The sequence below is a fragment of the Atractosteus spatula genome, chromosome 5 (genome assembly GCF_055471065.1).
Source record: "Atractosteus spatula isolate fAtrSpa1 chromosome 5, fAtrSpa1.hap1, whole genome shotgun sequence".
Classification (NCBI taxonomy): Eukaryota; Metazoa; Chordata; class Actinopteri; order Semionotiformes; family Lepisosteidae; genus Atractosteus; species Atractosteus spatula.
Window position 1 is genome coordinate 21259006 of NC_142710.1, and position 22710 is coordinate 21281715.

General features: G+C 37.9%; 1 protein-coding gene across 2 annotated transcripts in view; it reads right to left on the bottom strand.

Annotated features, from left to right (window-relative positions):
* The window catches only part of jmjd1cb (jumonji domain containing 1Cb), a 98875-nt gene that overhangs the window by 42369 nt on the left and 33796 nt on the right, over positions 1–22710 (bottom strand). For both annotated transcript variants that reach the window (XM_088915825.1, XM_088915824.1), the window contains exon 2: positions 15839–16003. In XM_088915825.1, the coding sequence (XP_088771951.1) occupies positions 15839–16003 (165 nt within the window). The remainder of the gene's footprint in view (positions 1–15838; positions 16004–22710) is intronic.

The window sequence follows — 22710 nt, forward strand, 5'->3', positions numbered from 1 at the left end:
GCTTTCAGAACGCAACTAAATAATGACAATGTGTAAACTTAGTTTTTACCAAAAAGAAAAAATATGATCAAACATCCATGTATAAAAGGAAACTTCACAAAGGATCCCAAGTTAAAAATATTGCGCTACGACTAAAGAAATAAAGAATTCCACCACAAACAAGGCAATAATTTATGAGGTTGTGGCTGCTTAAGCATTTTGGAATACAAGAATCATTATCTCATCTGTGTTGTTAGAACCAGAGCTGAACGATGAGATCATCTCTGGAGATTTCCCCAGAAAACCTTAAAAGCTAGCTTTATTTCACGTGTATAAAATACATATTGCACAGAAGGGGGAAGAAAAGAAAAGGGTAAAAAATGACACAGTGACATTTCTCTTGACAGGGCGCTTTTAGAAATTATCACACAGTGGAAGAAAGGCTATTATCAAGTGGGTTGTCTCCACAAATAGAGTAACTGAAGTCCTCTAAACAACACAGTGAAGCAATACATTAGCAACAGTTGCAAAGAATGTCACATTCATGATTTTTAGATTGTTTATTTTGCAGCTAAGTATAATGGCATTAGTTCCCTATGGCTACTTTAGAATACCCCTTCATTATCACAGCCATTTCAGTCAATGAAAGTATAACAGCTGAAACATTTTTCTTTCCACTTTTCAACATTAGCCTTTACTTGGTTTTCTGCATCTTCTACACCCTGATGCAACTCTTCGCTCACACCACAATCACATACACCAAATTGCTTTCCATTTGGTTTCAAGCTGCTTGAACATTGTTCAAAAAATTCAATGTGACCTCCAAACAATGGTACCAATCGGCCTCACCTGAGCCTGTTTAAAACTTGGGCATAAGACAACACTGTGCACAAAGAACTGATCTCTATTTTCACTGACTGTAGGGAAGAAAACAATCAAAATCCTAATATGGCCACCAAACCATGTGACCTATCAACCTCATTTTCACCCAGACAGCTTCCCACAGACCCCTGCAATCCCATATCATTTTCATCTGAATGATAATGGATTTTAAACAGTTCTGAAAACAAGGCAGAATGCGAAAAATAAAAGAAAAAACACTCTCAGTTTTCATGGCTTCCAGGCATGTCCCAATGTAGTATGTTTGACCATGACCTGGTGCAGGCATGAGAATTGCTACAACGTGGGAATTTTTAAGAAAAATGGTAGTCCAGCAGCTCTGATGGATTATAAAGGACACCGTATTGCATATTTCAATTGGATACTCACAAAAATGTATCCCGGGAGCAGTTTGCCATACAGGATACATAATGACAAAGAACAAAAGATGGTCAGGCAGCCATGAAAGTGTAGACTGGAATCCAGTTTTGCTATATATGGTAACTGCACTGTCACTCCTGGAGTGAAACACTGGAGTTTGCAGGCTTAAGAGATTTACCAAGCAGGTGGTGGCATTGTGGCATTAATGTAATATGTATCATGTTGCTGTAATAGGTCTGTCTGAAGTCAGAAAAACAGGTTTTAAGTGATGAAATCATTGAAGTCAATTAGTGTAGTGGTTCCTGACCACAGCAGTTTGAATTCTGAGGAAACAATGTTAGTCAGGCAGCCATCTTGATTAAGCAGGAACTTAACTTTGGCATGTTTATTCACTAGATTGATACCTATCAACTTTGGAAATGGAGGATCGGTTCGTGGTGCAAAATGTGTATCGACAGAAAACAATATGTAGCAACCTTATTTGGCCATATTGGAATTGGATTTTAACCACAATGACACCGATCAAGTCTGGAGTTACCTAGCCAATCAGGTTTTCAAGAAGAGCAATTAGCAACAGGGGATGTGTTTCGTCAAACACCCTCCTGTGGGCGTATACAGCATCGGTATAAATTGTGCCATTCAGAAGCAGCTTTGGCTGTTCCAGAATTCTGCTCAGTTTCAATTCAACTGGTGCAGGGGTTCCCAAGTCAGAGGCGGTTTTAATTGTCAAAACAAAATGCCAGTCATGTGAGCAGCTTGGTATAAGCAGGAGCCACAGTGTATCAGATGTTAACGGTACGCTCACTAGAATGAAATTGTCTTTGGAGTTAACTGGTCAGCTACGGTTCGTCTTAAGGATCATGTTATTGAAAAAGAAATGGTGCTCAGGCATTCATCTCTGTTTACTTCATCACCCGTTGTGAGAATAAAAATTAATTCAGGGGTCCATAAACTTTAAAAACCCTTGGTTGTTCCTTTCAAGAATCATTTCAATCGATGCAGCACTTTGTAAGACGTTTTTAAATGCACAGGTAAGGAAATGGAATAGAAAGGGTTTTCGCATGTACAAGTCAGGCTGTCATTGAGCTGACAATGAACCCCAAGTTTCTTCACAAATGCCGTGGCCCATTTGTTCTGGTGTGAAGAACTAGTGTAAAGATGCTAGCCCCCCCAGTTTTCTAATACAAATAGTTTCAGAAGAGGAAAAGGAAAAAAAAACAAGGAAGAAAATATTGATACTGCTTGAAAGACTAAAAATCCTTTCTATCACTACAGGCTGCCCTGTAGTAGCAATTGTAAGAATTGTTCCAACAACAGCAATAATAATAATAATAATAATAATAATAATAATAATAATAATAACAATAATAATAATAATAGCAACTTGCTTGTTCACGTCATGCAAAAAAGGCAGCTGTTCCACGTTCCAGCTCAGGCTGTGCAAACTTCACACTAAAACACAGCAAGATCTTTTAAACAAAGCCTGCATTTGGATATGCAAACAATTTTTGGAGTAATACTTTGAAAGATTAATGGAAGCACAATAACATTTTGCTCCATATAAAAATTCACACTATTTGGCAGTACATTCAAATTGATGAGGCTGGTAGTAAATTGTGAACATTCAGCAGCTCCACCAGTTTCTTTCTCATGGTGTGCGGTGTTTATTTCCCCAGCAATTGAGAATCCCTGAAATAACTTCCTATGGGAAATATTTTTCATAGCACAACACTTCCTTTGGAAAACGTTAGGCTGCTATCTTTTCTACGTATGAAATATTTATTACGTACTTATAGTTTAAAAGTTGAAATATTCCCCCCACTAGTCAGATAAATAGACCCGTTGTTAACATCAAGCAGGCAAATGTCAAAATTAACTAATCAGATCCTGCCTGGCCACTGTGAAAACTGAGATCAAAAACAATTTGATGCAGTAATTGCTGAAGCCTGCATACACTGCTCCTTCCAAAAAGCCAAAGAGGATATTGCATCATGCTGCTGTATTTTGCATTTCTGTATGATTTATCCTAGAAATAAAGTACAGTAGGTGACCCGAGTTAACTCAACTCCAGCAAGGCTCACAGCTTCATTGTAGTTGCAATTTTTGTGATCAAAGCCAGCCCAGAGCAGTCCATTAGCAACACTTGAAGGTGAAAGCTTTTCTGATCAAAAAGGAAAAAAAGCAGCAAGGAAAATAGAGTTCTACATAATATACGGCTTCCATGACAAATACATTCTGAGAGGACAGGGTGTTCCAACACGTTGCCTCGACAAATGGGATGATAGAAAAGAACAGTGAATGCAGTTATCCACTCAGACTTAATTACTTTCTTTTTAATCAAACCATTAATTATACCTAGGCCTACAGCTGCTAACACCATTTGTTTTGTTAGAGGAGTATGTTCAAGGTTATAATAGGAAGCCATTGCTAAATACTCGCTAAACTAGAGGTTCATCCCTTTTAATTAAGAGAAAACAACCCTTAACTATAGATTACACAAACAGTCTTCTAAACATCTATGGCATGGAGCAGCAATCCAAATGCTGAAATGGCCTTATTATAGCTGAGTCCGTAGGGATGATGGGGCCCAAAACCCCACTATAAAAACAGACAGAAAATTAAGGGGTTATTATTTGCCATTAACAGACAGATCAGACAACACCTTTTACTCAGAATTACTAGCACATTTAACCTCAGAAATTCTTTGCTCAACGCTCAGCCACAGCAGGCAAAGCTAGAGATATAAAATCCAATACATAAACACAAATAACAGTTCGATCAAATAAAAATGACATTCTGCATGAAAATTACTTCAGATGCAGAAAAATATCAATATTCACATGTTTTATTTGTTCATCACATTGAAAAGTAATTAACACTTATGGAAACCATGGTGTGCCACTAAACACCATTTTAGGTTTAAGCATCAATTTTTTAGGTCATATAAAAATGCAAACCAATACAGCCTTTATTTGCCTCTATGGGCCTTTCAAGATGATTGTAAGTCTGCCCACCAGTAGCTGCCACCTCAGCTTTATCAACTCTCTCCGAAGACATGCTTATTTGTTTCGTAACAAGCCAAGATGGTTTCCCAAAGACAGAGTTAATAGCAGGCTGATCAGAGCTCCACTGCACTTCAGGAATCTCCCGAGGCCCAAGCATGGATTATTCCTGAAAGGTAAACTGGCAAGGGACTATGTCCTAAGGAATGTGCTGTTTGCTTGACAGATGTTTATGATAAAATCTGCTTTATCTTTGTATTCAAGGAAGTGTTTTCTCTTCTCCACACCTACTTATACTTTTTTATTTTAACGTTTAAAATGAACATGTATTGACATTTACTAAATATTCAATAATGAAAATTAACACAATCACATGCTTAAGAAAGCACTGTAGTAAATGAAGTCTGTAGAATAGTGACATTCACTTGCTAGAAAAATGTTCTACTTCAGATGTTCTGTTGCACAAGCATTTTGCCTGATGCACTTTCTTACTGTTAGCACTGTTCTGCTTTCTGCTAAACTCATTGATTCATCGATAAATGGATTTTTTTACACTTTTAATGACTTTTGAATCATTTGCCCTAATATCTGCTAGCTGCAAAATGCCATCCTTAAAGCTTTTGTAAAACATGCAGTGTAAGTATCACTTATTTATACCCCTAGTTTGCCCTGATAAAACATTAAGGACATATCAAATGTACACATTAAGAAACACTAAAAACCCTTTTTAGTGCATAGATGCTATACAAAGTTACAACACAATATTACATAATGCTACAAAGTTGTAAACAGTAATACTCCCATCATTCTAGGAAAACAGGTGGAGGTTTTCTCTTCATGCACTATGCACTAAAGCTATTGAAGAATCTAAAAAAGGTGAATCTTTTTAATAGCACATACCCTCAATTAATACTGGCATTCAATACAAACGCAAGTCTTCACACATACAAGTAAATTCATTAGTTTTTACTCTAATCCCCCTGAAATGTTAGCCTACATTTTTGGAAGCCTGCTTGCTACATAAAAGCTTTAAAATTAGGACAGAAGAGCCTGCCAAATAACGTCTTTCAGAAACTGCAGGCAAGCTGCCAATAAGATATCTAAAGCAAGAAGGGCAACCATCCATTAGTTTTAATGCAAGCTTTGCACACTGCACCAGATTGCTTTCAAGTCACATGGCATGCTGGATTAATTTATCTATTGCTACTTTTAAAGATGCAGAAAAGTACTTCACAAATGAACCGTAACAAGGAACAGTGCATTTGGTCTGATCAAATCAGGTCAAGATCATATTAATATACAGGATGTACCCAACAAAGAAATGTGGGTGCTCATGACTCAATCTGCAGTACACAATTCTCTAACCTATAACATCGGTCCCACCTTTTGTGTTTCAACATAGTAAACAAGTAAACGCACTTCTGAACTATTCTTCTTTTCATTCACAGCTTCCTCCCTCACTGCACCAGCGACACAATGACTATGTTATTACGGTTAGGCTCTAAGCCTGTGCAAACTGCATAAAAACACTACAGTACTGTATCTGCAGTTTTTGTTTTTTTTAACTATCTATATCACTTCAGAATAGTCAAGCAACCCTAAAATACTCTGACAACATTCTAATTAATGTTGTGAATAAAGTACAGTCGTTGTTGAAGTGGCTTTCCTAAAATTAACCTGAAAAAAAAACCCAATTAGGACATCACAGAGCTAAAATACAGCCAGTCACTGGTCTGCTAGTTCAACTACAAGCATGTGATTGCTACAGTCTCTTTTGGGGTGTAGCCATATAGTTCTGCACAGCTGTTTCCATTTAGGAAGCAAAACATGCAAGAAAAAAACCCCCAGTATTACCAGATTAGTATCGACATTAGATTTCTGCAAACCTTGTCAGACTGTGGGATAAAATAAGTCCTTAACTCAAACTGTTTAAATCTCAAGTGCTCTTTGTCATCTCCCCACAACTAGGCAATGCAACAAGTTACTTTACAAAGCAGGCAGGCACTTGCCCTGAACACTCCTCCGCCTGCTCCAGATATATTACACTGCGAAGACCAATCTCAATTTACCAATACTGGGACAACGATAAAGTGTTTTGGTCAGTGTTTTGTGGATGCTAATTCAAGAAATCTGTAAATCCGTACCTCACAACCTCAAAAATGCAGAGATAAGAAAGTCACCCCAAAAAACAAACATACTACTTCAGTTTGTCTCTAAACATTTCTTACACCAACATCACCCTCTTTTCCGAAATGTTCTTAAAAGAAAACTTAAGTCATAGCGTAGTAAAGAAACCAGTTGACAATTTGGCATTGGGAAACATTCAGATCACCTAAAGCAAATTTAATTCAAGAACAGTATAAAATTAAATACAGATTGTTAAATTCTGTCTAAATAAAAATTCACTCTGGAAGGAAAAGACAGAACAATGCTTTACCTCTTAAATCTAAAGTATCATATTTTCTGGAGGAGGAAAAGGATATGACTGCCTAAAATACACTCCCAAGCATGAAGCTACTGGCAGGCCTGGGATACCACATATTTTCAGCCCTTCGGGGAAGCAGGTCTGTGAATTCATTTGTCTGCTGCTGATTGCATTTTCGAAGAACATAATCCTCCTTGCCTCTTCCCCTCTGCTGAATTGTAAGGATTCGTTTAATCAGAAGTCATTCCCAGACAAAGGAGCCCAATGGAGAAGTGCTCCAACTGCAAGGTAACAGTGCACTGATCGTCAGTGAAGTCGGTGAAGTAACTCAGAACAGCTGCCCAGTTACCTTCATGGCCTGCTTCTACATAAGCAGGCACACTAAGATATAATGAAAGAGCTGCAGACGATCAGAGTGTGCATACACACAAGATGTATTCGACAGAATGTCAATTCCTTCCTGTGCTATTAATTCTTAATTCAGCTGGAGCACAGACCCAAAATCTCAAAGCAGGTTTCACAAGTGAGAGAGAGACAAAACTACAAAGACCTTAAGCAAATAAACAGACAGGTTTGAAAGAACATAAACAGCGGGGTTAATCATTTGTTGTGTCTTGTGCAAGGCAGCAGAGTATTTCACTGTGCATCTGTGACTAGAAACCCCTGCAGGATTTCAGTCCACTCCTGGCACAGAATCTGCGTGAATGTGTGCCAGGAAATGGGTTCCGCCCAATGTACTCATTGGGGTTCATGCTCGGTAATTCGCCAGGCCACAGCAGAAATGTGAAGTTTGACTTTTTTGTGATCTAAGCCTACGGCACCACCTGCACTTAACTGATTTCTTTGAACAGATGAACGCTGGTCCTGATGTGTACAAGACCCCCATCAAGAAAGCTGATGCGCAGGTTCTGCCTCAGGAGTTGGCTGCTGTCCCACAGACCAGGACTGCTGATATCATCAACATAATGTACACTCAGAAGATAATAGTCAAATTAGTACTCCTCAACACAGAAAAGGAAAAAAAATCTTTGAATGTCAGCACTTAAGCAGTTGGGCCCCCACATGCAGCCCGAGCTGAAACAATCCATCATCAGAAAGCCTTATGGTTATGTGAGAGCTGCACAAGGCAGGACTGCACCCTGGACCTGCCAGAACCCAGAGGACACCTACATATACATGGAGAGAACATGGGAACTGTGCACAGTGGGCCTCCCAGACACGACCCTTCAGGAATGATCTGCTTCTCATCACTTCAACCCTTTTCCTAACAATAGACTTCTTAAGAGCCCTGTCTGAGCAATAATTTACAGATTTTGACAGAATAAATCAATTTACGGATATTCCTGTATGACATTTCTTTTAAAAAAGCAATTTACAAACCGTTCAAACCCAAAATGCTTACAAAACAAAGAAAAGAACAAGAAATTCAACTCATTTATTATGCTGACCTAGTATTTCTGTCTAGTGCAACAAACCAGTGAATTAGTACATTCTAAGTAACCCTTTCAAAATTCAATATTATTTCCCTTGAGTAATGTTAAACATTTATACTGGCATATGGAGAAGTCATGCTTAAGTTGTACCATCTGCAGTATCTCACAATACTTCAAACTCGCTTCAGCTGATGATTTGTATTATATGTTGCAGAGTATGACTTAAATGTTAACTTTCAATTTTCTACATGAATACAGAAATACTCAGTTATTCTAACATGAGAATGATAAGGGATGCCAACGTCTACATATGCAGTGTGTTTTAGCAGCACTTTTTAACAGCAGAAAAAATGATGCAATCCAGTTCTAAATTTAGCCTGTTAAGAGGAAGAAAAACTACTTTAAATTCTACCAGAGCACTTTAAAAAACAAGAGCGAAAAATAATTAAGGTTCTCATTCATATAAAACTGTATACAGTAGTGAAAACGCTCTCATAACGGAAGCACTATAAAACATAGGCTACAGTAATGGGGGAAATGAATGAAGAACTCACCACAAAAATCCACTTCCCCTCGAAATAGTACATGAAGTATACCTTCTTACTGCAAATTCTCTGCCAGGGCCACCCAGGTAGTAACAAAGGCAATCAATTATACCAGCCTACTGCACAGAACAGCGTTCTCAGAGTCTGCTGAATGCATAAGATCAGGGAGCATAAGAAAAGATGTTGAGCTTTGTAGCAATCAGACGTAGGGAAAAATAAATCTAATCTTCTGAGGGTGTTCAGATACAGCTAACATAAGTCTCTAATACTCCAGAGATAGCATACAGGAAACCCACAGAAATTTCACTTCCCCACACCCTGGCTTTAAGGTAATCTGAAACGGGTGTGAACACTTCCACTGTTGAAAAACAATGCAAACCCCTACTGGCAACATGTCTCTCTGCAGCTCTGGAACATGCAGCAACACATTTCTGATCTGATGTAACCACAAAGTGCCTTCCGCATGTCCTAGCGTCTCAAAGCAACCTCATTTGCTCTTCTTCCGTTTGAAAAAAATACACCATGTAATTGTAAAATCAGATTAATAGAAAAAAACATTTTACTATCAAATATTAACTCAAGATTGCAAATCACAGAACGTGGCGAGACAGGTTTCTAGTCGTTTGTGTTTTGCAATGTACTCAAATAAACCTAGCGTTTACAGCTTCAAGCTCAGAAAGGTCATTATATATTGGTCTGAACCTCAGCACAGGCACAGACATACAGCAGATAGACTTTGACAGTTTCTGCTCAAACTGTGGAAACCGAAGTCCAAGGTAAGCAAATGCTTGGCTTCAGCCCTCAGGGTCAATACACAAGCAAGCCTGAACTTGTGTTTCACATGGCTTTAACTCCTCAGATATCCACAGAGCATGAAGCAATCTGGCCATGAATATCCTCAAAATCATGCAGAGCATGCAGCGTATGTGTAGTGTGAGGCCAGAAGCTAGTTAGGTCAGAGTCCCACCTTCAGTATATAGCAGCCTTTTGGTAATGCACTGCATGGAAGTACTTGTGTAAAAGTAACATGATAATGTAACACTACCAATTAGATCAAATACTGCTCCCCTTTTACATCTACATGTTGTATGTAGTATTTTCAACAATGTCCTGTGCTTTGGGTATTAGAATGTTTACCAGAAATATTTAAACCTATATTCATCACAATACACATAGCACTTTAAGTTTGACTTGCCTCAGGGAAGAAAGCTCTCACACCTCTCATTTCAGTGTCTGAGGAAAATGTTTGGTTGAAACACGCAAGGCACTCAAAGTTTGGACTTGGATCACAATCCCAAATCTTAAAATAAAACCTAAAAATGAAAAAACTGATAAAGTGTTATCCTATTAGGTAACTGAGGAAAAGTGAATTCCAATTTGTAGTAGCTTTAATTATCATAACAAAACAAAGCAGATAGGTTCGCTAATACATGCACCATTTTACAGTTCTGAATTCTTTTATTTCAAGATTAAATACATGACTGAGCAAAGACAGGGGCTTGGATTCATTAAAAGATAATTAAGCAATCTTATGTAAAAATACACAACAAAAGTTAATTTTAAACTACTGCACGTGTAAATAAATATTCAAGACATACGGATAAAAACCAGGATCAAAAAAGTTACACATTACTTTCTAATCAAAATATGAGCTTTTGAAAAAAATAATAAATTCAAGGCATTATTTGCTAAAATAAAGAGTAAAAACAACCATTTAACCATCAGAAATAGCAATCTCAACATAATATCTCAAACAACATAACTTGAATTACTTCAGTCAGCCTTGAAATAACTCTGAGGGGTTAATATTATGGCTCTCAAGAGCACAGATAAAAACTGAACACTGCTTGAACAGAGGAGGAAGGGGAACGTCCTTTTAATGCGAGTCGATAAGCCTGCTGTATGGTAATCTAATTTTAAAATCCAGAGCATTTGTATTGAGGTACAGTGATCTTCTATCCCACCCCTAAATGCCTACCGCTATTCCAGTCCCCCCTCCCCACGCCCTGTGAAGAAAGGCTCGAGTAGCCTGAGGCTCCCCTGTAAATGCTGCCTGCCAATGATTGCTACCATTAAGCAGCCAGCTGTGCAGTTGGCAGTGAAGGATCATCTGTATATTCCCAGTCTCAGCATAACCCCCCCCCCCCCTCCTCAACTCTCTCTCAAACACTCGGCAATTTCCAAGAACCCCGACCACCAGCCCCCCGGGCAGCTGCACACATGCTTGGGCAACATTAAGTATCAGCACACTTTACCAGATGATTGAAAACTTGGGAACTAGAGGGCAGGGGGGAGCTGGCTAAAGAGAGGCAGCTCTACCAAATAATTATGGGTTTACCAGTCTAATACAGTATTTTAAAAACATATCAGCAAACGCATAAAAGCAATAAATTTAGCCCCCACAGACACAAGCACTGCACAATCTGTACTTGTAGCCTGGTAAAAGACTAACAACACACAAGAGCGTCTGTTGTTTTGTAAGTTATTAAAGCAATATTACTGTAAAAGTGCAGTAACTCAACAGCATACAAACCTGAATTATTACATGAATGCTGCAAGCAAGTGATATTCCAGCTTTACTGACAGCTAAAGCAGATTTAAAGTTACATAAATATTCCAGTCATAAGGTAAAAACGTGTGCTTTCCACAATTTTGCATTACAGAGTTTAATACATAGTAGATTTCAAAGCATAAACTTTAAAAAATATGACTGAAACTTATTTTGCACACAATATTTATTTGCTGTTTATATGAAGATCCTTTTCTGAGAGTAAACAGATCAGATTCCAGTGTATTTCATCAGCCTGACTGAAGCAATTTAAACCCCCCAACAAAAAGCTATTGTAGTCAGTGTAAACTGTGAGGGTGTGCTGAAAACAGTAAACGTCTATCCTTTATTTGTCTTAATGACAGCTCAGGCAGTGACTCTTGGGAGAAGGAGGAGCCAGCAGTACCTAACAACGTTAATCATTTCCTGGGTTTGAGAAGAGACTAGATTTGCTAAGGGTGAGCTGGGGTCACTTGGACTCAACCAGTAAATTATTAAACCAGACTTGCTGTGCAAGTGATTATTCCTTACAACTTCAAGAAAGAACTGTTATATAATGACATTCACCTAATTTAGAAGGCAACTGAAATAATAAAGGCTATTTTCTCTATTTTCCCAAATAGGGAACTGCTGTAATTTTTACATTTTGTTTTGATATTTGTTAAATAAAGAAGGAAACAATGTGCAGCCCACACATAGGGTGAAATGCAGCTCCTATTAAACACTTATCCTTAGCGATGTGCAGTTAACTGAATGTTTGGTCGCTAGAATTATTTAGGACAGAATTCATCAGGTATGCAGTAAAACCAGGATCTTTTGAAGTGCCAATGGACCAAACATGATTGCCTTACAGAGAACTAAAAATCATTTTTGAGTGTTCTATTCCCACCGACAATTTTTTCTGCATGGTGAAAGCAAAATTCTTACAGCAGCAGTAATTTAAAACAACATTTCAGGACACATTACAAGCTGGCATCTGAAAGAGTTTTTAGATAGAAGAGAAACTACGAAATTAAAAAAGGGAAACAGAAGCACACAGCTGTCTTGCCCGTCCCACACGGAGAGCACACAACAGCGTTTCCCACAGCAGCAGAAAAACAGAGACCTAACCAGCTGGCCCCTTGCTGTATACACCAAACCAAAGACTTAAAATCAAAGTGTGTGAAAGAGCTTCACTTAGAAGCATTTGCAAGGTGGCAGTTGTTATTTAGCAAGTACAATGTTAACCAGCTGCAAACTCCTTGTGACTGGGTTGAACTGAAAGGTGACATGTTTTAAATACAACATGCTCAGTACTTCCAAGTCTAGTCTGGCTTCGTGTGGTGAGATAATACTGCAGATCTTTGGCTCTATGAATTAACCAGCCTGTCACCAGCAGCAGATGTACACTGGTCTGACAGTGTAGAGACCTGCAATACCACTAAATATATTGACCACTAAAATTTTCAGTCTCAAACATTGCAAATATTAATACAGCAGCGATTGCGATTCTTAAAGTAAGAGCACTCATTGCTGAACAGTTTCGCTTGTTTTTCATTTTTTGAAAACCAGAAAAAATTCTAGAAAAAGGCACGATCCATGTTTTAGTACAGGAAGTGGATATCCAGGATCCCCGCGCATCAGTGTCCAATGTGATTGGGAGAGAAATGAACTGCACTTTTCTAAATCACAGAAAAGGCATTTAACATTTACTACTGCAAAAAAGCATACCATTTACCATTGTCAAAGTTGCCAATATATGACAGTTAATAAAAACTAACTTGCATATTTGTCATCTCTCAGATCACGAATTGCATAAAATGTTAGTAGAGCACTTTAATTGTACTACTTTTACATTTAGTTCTATTTTCCTATGTTATCGGCTGAAAAAAAATAAACTCATGACGATGACGTTTTAAAACTTAAAAAATAACCAGCGGTGTTTCTTTTTAAATTTATTTTCTAAATTAAACAATGAGCAAAATGATTTGCTCTCATCTGTACTAAATACTGTTCTGTGAGCAGGGTGTTATTTATTTTTTAGGCAAGTAATAAAAATGTGAAGGCATGTTAGATCAAAGACCTCAGACAAAGATCACAACATTCTGTGGCTGTTCTATGAAGAGTCTTGTGTTAAGAGTTCTTGATGTTCCACCACACATCTCTTTTAAGGGCTGGCAATTTGGTCATATTTAACTTATCGCAAACTTTATATTCCTCTTTCTTCCATAACGCACACAATAAGTTTCTGTTCCTTAAAAAAAACTTTGAAAACACAAACATGCAAGAGAGTGTTTTTGAAGTGTGAACTGAAGGGAACTAGAGTATAAAGTATGACTTTTCCCCGGTTATCGTTCTGAACATTAAAACTGCACAGATATCAACACCCATCTTCCTAGTTCCTATACAAACAAATCTTTAGCCCAGATTCAATTTTGATATGATAATAAAATGGAATAGAAAATGAAGGAAAATTGCCTCTGTGCTCAGAATTTACCGGGATGTCTTCCAGAGATCTTGAAAGGCAACAAATGAAAAATATGTTTGGTTTCCTTTCCAAAAAAAAATGAATAAGCCTACATCTCAGTTTTCAAGGTCAAATGTTACCGTTTGATTTTCACAAGCCAAGGTCATTACAGAACTGTTTCTCCATACTCATCATATCCTCAACCCCTAATAATGATTGTAATATTTATACACTGCATTTTAATAAATCAAATCCAAAGCTTAATCTTATACTAGACATTTTCTAAACATTAACATCAGACAAAATTTAGGCTACAGCAAAGGTCATGAATTTAGACTATAAAGAATGGAGAACACAGGAGTAGAATAGCAACAGGCAGCCAAACCACTACTAATTTGCAATGTCAGCATGTTCTGAACAGAACTGGATTCTTAAACCTGAAAACCAGTGGAAAGGTGAATAGCTCTGGCAGGAGTTTTAAAACCCCGTCATCTTAATGAGAGAGAAACGGGTTTGTAATATGACAACAGCCAACAGCCTTCAATCCTGTTCACTTAGAACACATTTTAACTCAAGTACAAAAAAAAAAGTTACAAGTTTAGTCAAGGTCCGAATTGTAACAAACAGGAGGACACAAACAATCCTTGTGATCAGTCTGGGGCCACACAAGTCCTTCACGAAGAGTATGTCAGAGGGAAAAGATAAAAGCTCACGCCCCACCTAATACAAAGAGACCTGGCCACCTTGCTGACTCAGGGGAATCCAGGAGTAATAACAGGGTGCATGGCTCCCTGAAATTGCAGCTAGAAATAATGTAGTTCAGAACAAAAATATACACAAAAAAACAAAAGGAGACACTGGACATAAAACCCAAGTCAAGAATGTTCGATTCAGCTATCCAGCAGCCAGGATTCCTCCTAGATTAGCAGGATCTATTTGCCTCATGTTTTCCATGTTTTAGAAGAGGTCTGTCAGGGTCCACATGACATGCTGGGAAATCTGAGCTCTAAAAATGAAGCACTGTTGAGCTTACGTTTACTTTCAACCAACTGACCTTTCCACAGAAATGAAGATCACACTTAACTTACACAAACCAACAAACGCAAAAGATTTTACTCCAATAGCATGCTATTTTAAAACATTCTACCTACTTCCCTTTTTTAAAAGAATACCTGTCTAAGACAAGATTTACGTTTCAGAATATTACGAGCTTTTATCGTACAATGTTGCTCATTCACAGCTCCAAACTTATCATCAGACAAACATAAAAAACTGCAGGAATTCCCCCTCCCCCTAAGGCTCTGCTGGAGCACACAGGCTGTCGAAAGCCAGACAATGGCACAGTCAGGAAACCAACTCAGCACACGGAGTCAACCATCCTGTGCTTTCAGGCTATAAAATCTGTAGCAGAAGGCAAAAATTCAGTAAGAGTTTTTATGTCTTTTGCACTAAGTGAGGTTAAAGACATAAGGAGTGCCAATAAAAAACTGAAGATAAACATGACACAGAAAGCCATGGGTTAAATCTTTAACATCTCACTGCGTGACAATATCTTGCCTTGAGGTCCCAAAGCAGTATTAACATTGCACATTACTTCATGTAGGAAATAAACCCTATAGCATCAGAAAAGAAGATCATAACAACCTTATTTTAAAAGTGCTGAATGGGTTTGTGTTTCCATAGTTTCAAATCTTTAGTTTTTCAATCAGGCATATGTAGCATGCAATTAAAAGGACTAGCAACTGGAAAAAAAAATAAATACTGCCAAAGTAGGAATAAGAAATCTAAACGCGAGGACTACAGAACTTTCTGAGTGCAAGACATCACATAGATGCTGTTTTTTTTTTCCTTGACAGTGAGACGTGCGCTCTTCCCATCAAACTGCTTGGTCTGTCACTAGTACTTTCTTTGAACTCTTATCGCTAATTCCTGTGCCAGATGGCGCTGTGCTGCACGTTACATAATCAAAACACAGACCACATTTCCTTAGCTACACAGTTAATAGTCTGTAATCTGTAAAAAAAACCCCACAACTTCACTGTCCATAAAATATTTATAACCTTTACGAAGTATCAGGAAAAAATGCAGACTCCAATCGGAGGATATCTAACTAGCAGCTGTTGTCTTCATTTGCTGTTTTATCGTTTAAAACAGTCAGCAATCAGCAGGACAAGAAATGTGCGAGGGTATGGTGACTCACCAAGGCAGGCCACTGCGTCTGCTTATGCTTTGTTCCCTGAAGCTGACCGTTCTCCTTCTGCTTTGCCCAAACAAGCTGGTGCTCCAACAAGAATATTCGGAAATCTTCATAAACTTTGACCCACTCACGCTTCTCCCATTCAAGGTCATCAAACTCGACATACACCTGCAGAGACACAGAAGTCATGAATTAATACAGACCGTTCGGCTTCACCTTTTGTGAAATAGTACAGAGACCCAGAAAAACAAACTTGAACATCTGCACACTTTTTACAGCTGTCACTTCTTACTAACTTTATCACATGAACAGGATTTCTCTTCCTTTCTCAAACAAGGCATATATTTTTAGTGCTGGAAGAGAAAAAAAAGGGAATTTATTCAGGCCACATGTGTACTAGAATTACAAGGCTGCCCTGGAGTTCTAAAATTTCATATGATTCACTGCTAAAAGAGACATTCGACTATAGCATAGCCTTTTGGGAATTTCCTGGTCCCTAGCTCAGAAAAAGGATATGTTCTCGCTCTAGTATGAGAAAGACTGAGTGTTCTGTACTGAATTTCTGCGAAACCTCCTGCTGAAGTCCTTCAGTAACAGTCACCATCAAGATCTATTGTTTAAAACTAAATGTAATATTGGAATATGACATTTTGAACATCGCACACAAGATTTATCAAGTAAAAGTTTTAATTTTAATCCAACATTTAAAATATATTCCCTTCTTTGAGATGTATTTCCTGCAGCAGTGCTGTGTCATGGCCGAGACCACTGCTGTCTCACAGCTCTTGGGTACTAGGTCCATCTCTGCTTGAATCCAGGTTTCCTCTGTGCGGAGTTTGCATGATTTCCCTATAATAACACGGATTATATCCAAGGGCTCCGATTTCTTCTCACCTCCCAAAGACATGCTGGATAGATGAAGGAGTGTCTATAAATTGTCACTGAATGCTTGTGTGTGGTATTTTGTGTGGCTAGGATGTAGTCCCTTCCTTATACACTATGATTCCAGGAACCTAAGGATGAATAAGAGGCTGTCTGGCAATGGCTAGATAGCCTTTTACAGCATTCAGGCCATCTAAACACAATTTTTCCCTTTGTCAATATTTGATTCTGTGATATCACAACACAGAAACAATTCACAAATAAAACAGCAGTGAGAATTTAAGCAAATATTCTCATGGAAAAGGAGCATTAATGATTAAGTGAAATTGTCAACAATACAGATCAAAAGTTCATTTCACTAGCAGATGTTAAATACCAGATAAAAAACTTGAACTACTGTACCATTGTACAACATTAACCTTGTTAAAAAAACAATACTTGGTAAAAAAAAAACATCTATGACTTCCCATATTTTTTCATGCTGAGTTTTGTACAATGGATTAAAATCAAACATTTTTGAAACAGTGGTATGAGAACCATAAGTGCTCACTGTTGCCTGAATCATAACGGGGGGGAACAATTTGCAGCACTGAGCCTTGTTAAACTCAAAGGAAATTAAAGGTAATCTACCGCAGGCTTAACAGTCAACAGTATACCACTGTGCTGCAAAAACATTTTACAGCAGCTCCCGATTCCCCCCACCCCCATAATTCGACTTGTTTCGGGGTGTTTAATTGGTCCCAGAGCAAGGAGGTTTTGTGGCGTTCTGCTCCTCGGCACAGAGCTGGGCCCCTGCCAGCAATGTGCCATCAGTGCTGCGGGTCCACAGCCCGCAGTGGCAGTGACAGAAGATCTGCTCTGCTCTGCTCTGCTCTGGGGCTGGCAGCCCAGCAAGACCACACTCGTACAGGGAGCACTGCCAGACCCCTCGTCGAGTCCAGGTATTCCAGTTAAACAACAAACAAACCACTCAAAAGCATCAGGTCCTCAGATTTCATTTGTCCCTTCTGCTGTGCGTGACATTATGCCAAGGTGCTTCTGGCACACACATTGTGTTTTAGCCCTCAACAGACTTTCCAGTGAATAAAACATTCCTCAGAACAGGCTCCTGAGTGGTTAAATCGAAACCTATAAAAAGAGCAACTTTAACAAAGGTTTGAATAATATCTAAAAAACAAAAAGCACTTAAGCATTAGTTCCACTGCCTCTTACAGATGCTAAAACACAAATGTCCTAAGAATGCAAACGACTCAAAAGACCCAGGTTAATAGCACTCACCTTTCTTAGAGCACCTTCAAAATGCAAATATATTATACCAAACTATTTTAAAACTAAGAATTACATTTGACAGATTGAAAAACACCACCAGAAAGCTACAGTATGTTACAGCAGCTCATGGAAATTAAGTCTACTGTTGGTGTTGTATCAAAATGTATTAGAAGCTTAAAACATCATAGCTTTTCCTAAATTTTTCACAATGTTTTATTTCCAGGAAAAAAAGACAGCAGTAGAACCAACAGTTTTAAAACTCACAGTATATGTATGAGACAGCCCTTAGAATCCAAGACAGAGCGGCCTTTATGTGGGTTTAGAACTGTTCCAGTCCAACAGGACAGCCATAAGTCAAGTGCTCCAAAAACATGTAGGAAAAAGCTTAGTTTCCCTTACAAAAAATGACCTTTAAATTCCTATGAATTCACTTTTAATATTTTAATGGTTAAGATTTTAAACATAGAAAACAGTATATTAAAATAAAGTGTGCTTAATACAGAAGCTGAAAAAAAAAACAATATCTAAGTGTCACACTAATAAAGTAATATATTACGTTACAATAATCAAGTAAATCATTTCAGTTTTTCTTAGTAACTCAAAATGTTCTGAAAGACTGATCTCTGTTTTACTATGTGATCCTAAGAGGAAAACCACAAAGTTTTCCTGCTTCCAAAGTGATTGCAAAACTGCATTACCAATTACACACAAAATACGTAAAAACAAGCATGTTGCATAACGTGGGTTTTAACCAGAAATGCTTTTGGGAACTTCAGTGGATGTGTGTTTTTTTTTCTTAAACTAAATGCTGGTTTTAGCTTTCACATTTTTTTATTTGAACAGCATTCTCGAGCATGCCCTTATACCTATAAGAACTAAAAGGTCTTCCAGTTTGGGAAAAGAGCTAAATATATAAATATTCCAAGGCAGTAAAATCTGACTCTCTCCTCCTCCTTCTCTTCACACTTTCACTCCAGCAGGCAAACTGCCAATCTCACAACAGCAAGCCCTGCATGTCAGCCCTGAGCACGCCTTCCTTATTTCTGCAGTGAAGGAAAAACGCACGTGACTCCCGAGCAGTCATTTAAAGTCATCACACTGGTTATGCAGTAGCTACAGATTCTGAGCTTCTCTTCGAAACCCTTGTAAGAACACAAGGGCCACTTTCCACTGCAGCCAATAATACTCTTGTAATGAACTCACAATTTCTTTTAGTTTGTTTTTTTTAACATTTACAGTAGAATTTACAGTAACACTGACATACTGTTTTATCAAATGCTGGGCAGTTAATGAGGATGGCAATTTCAGCTTACACAACAATTGGATCCACTGTCAACTGCAAGGGAGTTAAAAAAATGAGTATTTCCTTTTTCCTTCCTATTTCCTTTGTGGTACTTTTCACAGCGAGTGGATGGTCTCTACCCAAAACCAGGCAATGACCTGCCAGACCAGGGGTACTCAGGCCAAAGGCAGGGGCTAATAAATATAGGGGTGGTGAGGATGAAAATCACGTGTCTGGTATTAACAACAGCCCTGCGCTACACAGAAAATTTACTGGCTAAAACTGTTAACCAGGATTTAAACACAGCTGAAGCTGGCAAGTCCAGAGGAAAGGGGTTACTGTTTTTGTTTGCCTGCTCAACCCAGAACTAAAAAAATGCTACAATAACATCAGCCACACAGTTGCAAAAACACTGCACTTTTCCTTTGATGGAAATACAAATAAAACGAAATCTCACCACAAAACAGTCTTAAGGACATAATGAATAGAATGGTACAAATAAATATGCTTCAGGCTTCTTTGGTTTGGGAAAAACATCATACAGCAAGAAAAAAAAAGATAGCCCATTTAAAAAATATCACTAAATATGGTAAATCATTAATCCATTTTATATTTCTCTGAGCAAAAAGAAAATTGAACTTAGTTCAGTTACGAATAAAATTGAAGCAGAACATAGATCAATTTACTGCACGGTATTTTCCAGGTACTTCGAGAATGCTTCTAGATTTGTACCATAAAATCTGCCCAGACCTCAGCAACAAGGCCTGTACAAAAACTAAGGTACTGAGAATTTAATGCACTACTCATTCTTCCTTAGCTCAGCCTTCTGATTTACCAAATATTGTGGGAACTACAAACAAAGAACAGCCTGTCTTTAAAATAAGTTGCGTCATAATTATTACAATATACCAGCATGTCTCCCTCCTTTGATGGTCACAATAAAAACCTGAGGTTCAGGCTCCAAGCTGCCGATGAATCATGAATCACCTCATGAGTGCTTAGTCATCAAACATTTTAAAATATCTGAAGAGCCTTTTTTGAAAGGCAAGTCAATATAGCATAAAAAATTTAACAATAGCATGCACCTAGTCTTTCTTTGGTCTATGGTGTTTTGTCAAACAGAAGCAACAAAGCAACATGCAATGGACTTTGCTATTAAATAAAAAAAAAACAATGTCCTATCATTAATTTCAGTTTTTTAAGTGAAACATTTAAGCCACTAAAAAAAACGTCTGACTGTGCTGGTCTGTCCAACCTTCACCACTAATTGTAAACTATGGAATAAGTGTCATTCATATTCCTTTTAAAACAGTAATTTTCTTACTTATATATTTGGGATATTTGTTTACTGGCAATGTCACCTGATTTAAAATTACTCGGATGCATATGAATAGGACAAATAGCATCAAGAATCTGAAAATGGGTAGTGTTCAGAATACTAGAGGAAAAAAAGCACTGTACATATGTGCAAGATACATATTTTTATACAACTTCAGATTTGAAAGTCAGCAACTCTCATACACTGTTATATTCATTGATCACATTTCAGAATTATATGAATTCTGGTTCTTGTTTCAGGTTAAATTCTGTTAAAGTCCGAAGACCATGACGGTACAAGATCCTCAGCCCTGAATTTTAAATGGAAGCTAACTTGGGCTGTTGCCCCCTCTGTTAACATACACCAGCTGAAGAATGTGACCTAGGCTTCACCCTTATTTTCTAAAATAATGAGTCAATAGGAAACTGTTTACTAATCTTTCACCACTGCCTCTTTTATCTGCTCCAGTCATCTGCTCAGACATAATATGAAGCAGAAAAAAAGTTTAACTGAAGTTGCAATATTACTGGCATATATCTCAGAGACCAAAAAGAAAAGCTCTAAGAGCTTGCAAGAGCACTGACACATTTCTGGATAATCCACAAAATCAAAATTAACAACGAAGCAGAAAATTCAAGGAAACTGCTAGCAAATGTGAAAGAGCAGACTTATGTGTACTGTACATTTCCTGCACATATCTTTCTCTTGGTTGGAATGATTGATTGATACAGAGACCACTGTCCACTTCATACAAAAATACTGATGTGGATATGCCACATGTAAACATTTCCATCTTCATACAAAGCCTATATTTGTCAAGACAGCCTAAAGCCGTGTTTTACAAATATTGCACAACTGCTGCATGTGTTTTACCATGCAAGACATTATGTAAACACATTGCGATTAAGAAACATCCTTCTAGTTTCTATGTCAACCATGTGGGTTTAACAGACCATGTACCAGAAGAGAAGAAGGAAGGCGATTTTCAGTAGAACACTAATTCACAGCACTCTGATGCTTCTCCAGGTTTAGACTTCATCTGTTCATGCATGCATAATATTTTTGAGTCTGAAGATCTTGCATTGCAGATGCATTATATAACTGTTAAAAGAGATGGTTTATTGCTTGATATTGCTCACTGTTTATCGAACTAGACAGAATTAGACACAACAGAGACATCGAATGTGGTCACAGTGATCCTTATAGGCTTTTTGATATATAAATATAATAACAAATGAAACCCAAATGCCTACTTCAAAGTATAGGCATATTGCATTACTGTAAGTTGCAAATAAATAGATAATTCATTAATTCAGAGTGAACAGTGTTTTATATAAGTTGTCTATATCTGGTTCTTGGCCTGATGCCTAAAACAAACCTTGGTTTTCCACTTCCTAGCTTAGTTAAAAGAAGACTAGAGATGCATTTGGACTGAAAGCATCCCCACTTTTTAAAATATATATAAACCCTGTATTTTACTCAGTTGCTAAGTTACCAATAGCATAGTCATGTTTCTACACAGACCATCCCCCCAACAGATGTTCTCTTGGAGGGAGAAGTCTTGATTTGGGATAGGTTCTGGTGACAGGAAGAGCAGAGGGGGAGACTGCCCTTTTGTCAGGAGCCACTGACAGACGTAAGGGTAGCAAGATTGCTGCTGTTGTCAATTACTGTTACACAGACTCCCAAGTGTTTGAAGAAATAGCGTCTCCTCAGCCATGCTGGGCAGGTGCTTTCACTGAACGTTGGGAGTTGCCTTTAGAAGGAAAAATAAACCACAATCATCTGTGCAAAACCAGACTGAGATGTCTGCAAGTACCTTCACTGTATTATCTGCACTGAAAATTCTGGATCTTTTGATTTTTTTCACTGAAGAACTCACCCACACAGAAACTACTTGAGTAGAAAAACTAAGCAGACAGATAAAGACTATCGGTAATTTTGTCTGTCTTATCTGAAGAGCAGCAATTAATTCATCACATCCCCACAATGTCGGACTCAGAAATTTTCACTAATTCAGAAAACAAGTTTATATGGTTACCCAGATCTTTTTTCCATGTTATAGTATTTCTCTCTTGATTCTCTCTCTCATTTCGTCAGCTTTCATCAGTTTTTTTTTTTAAG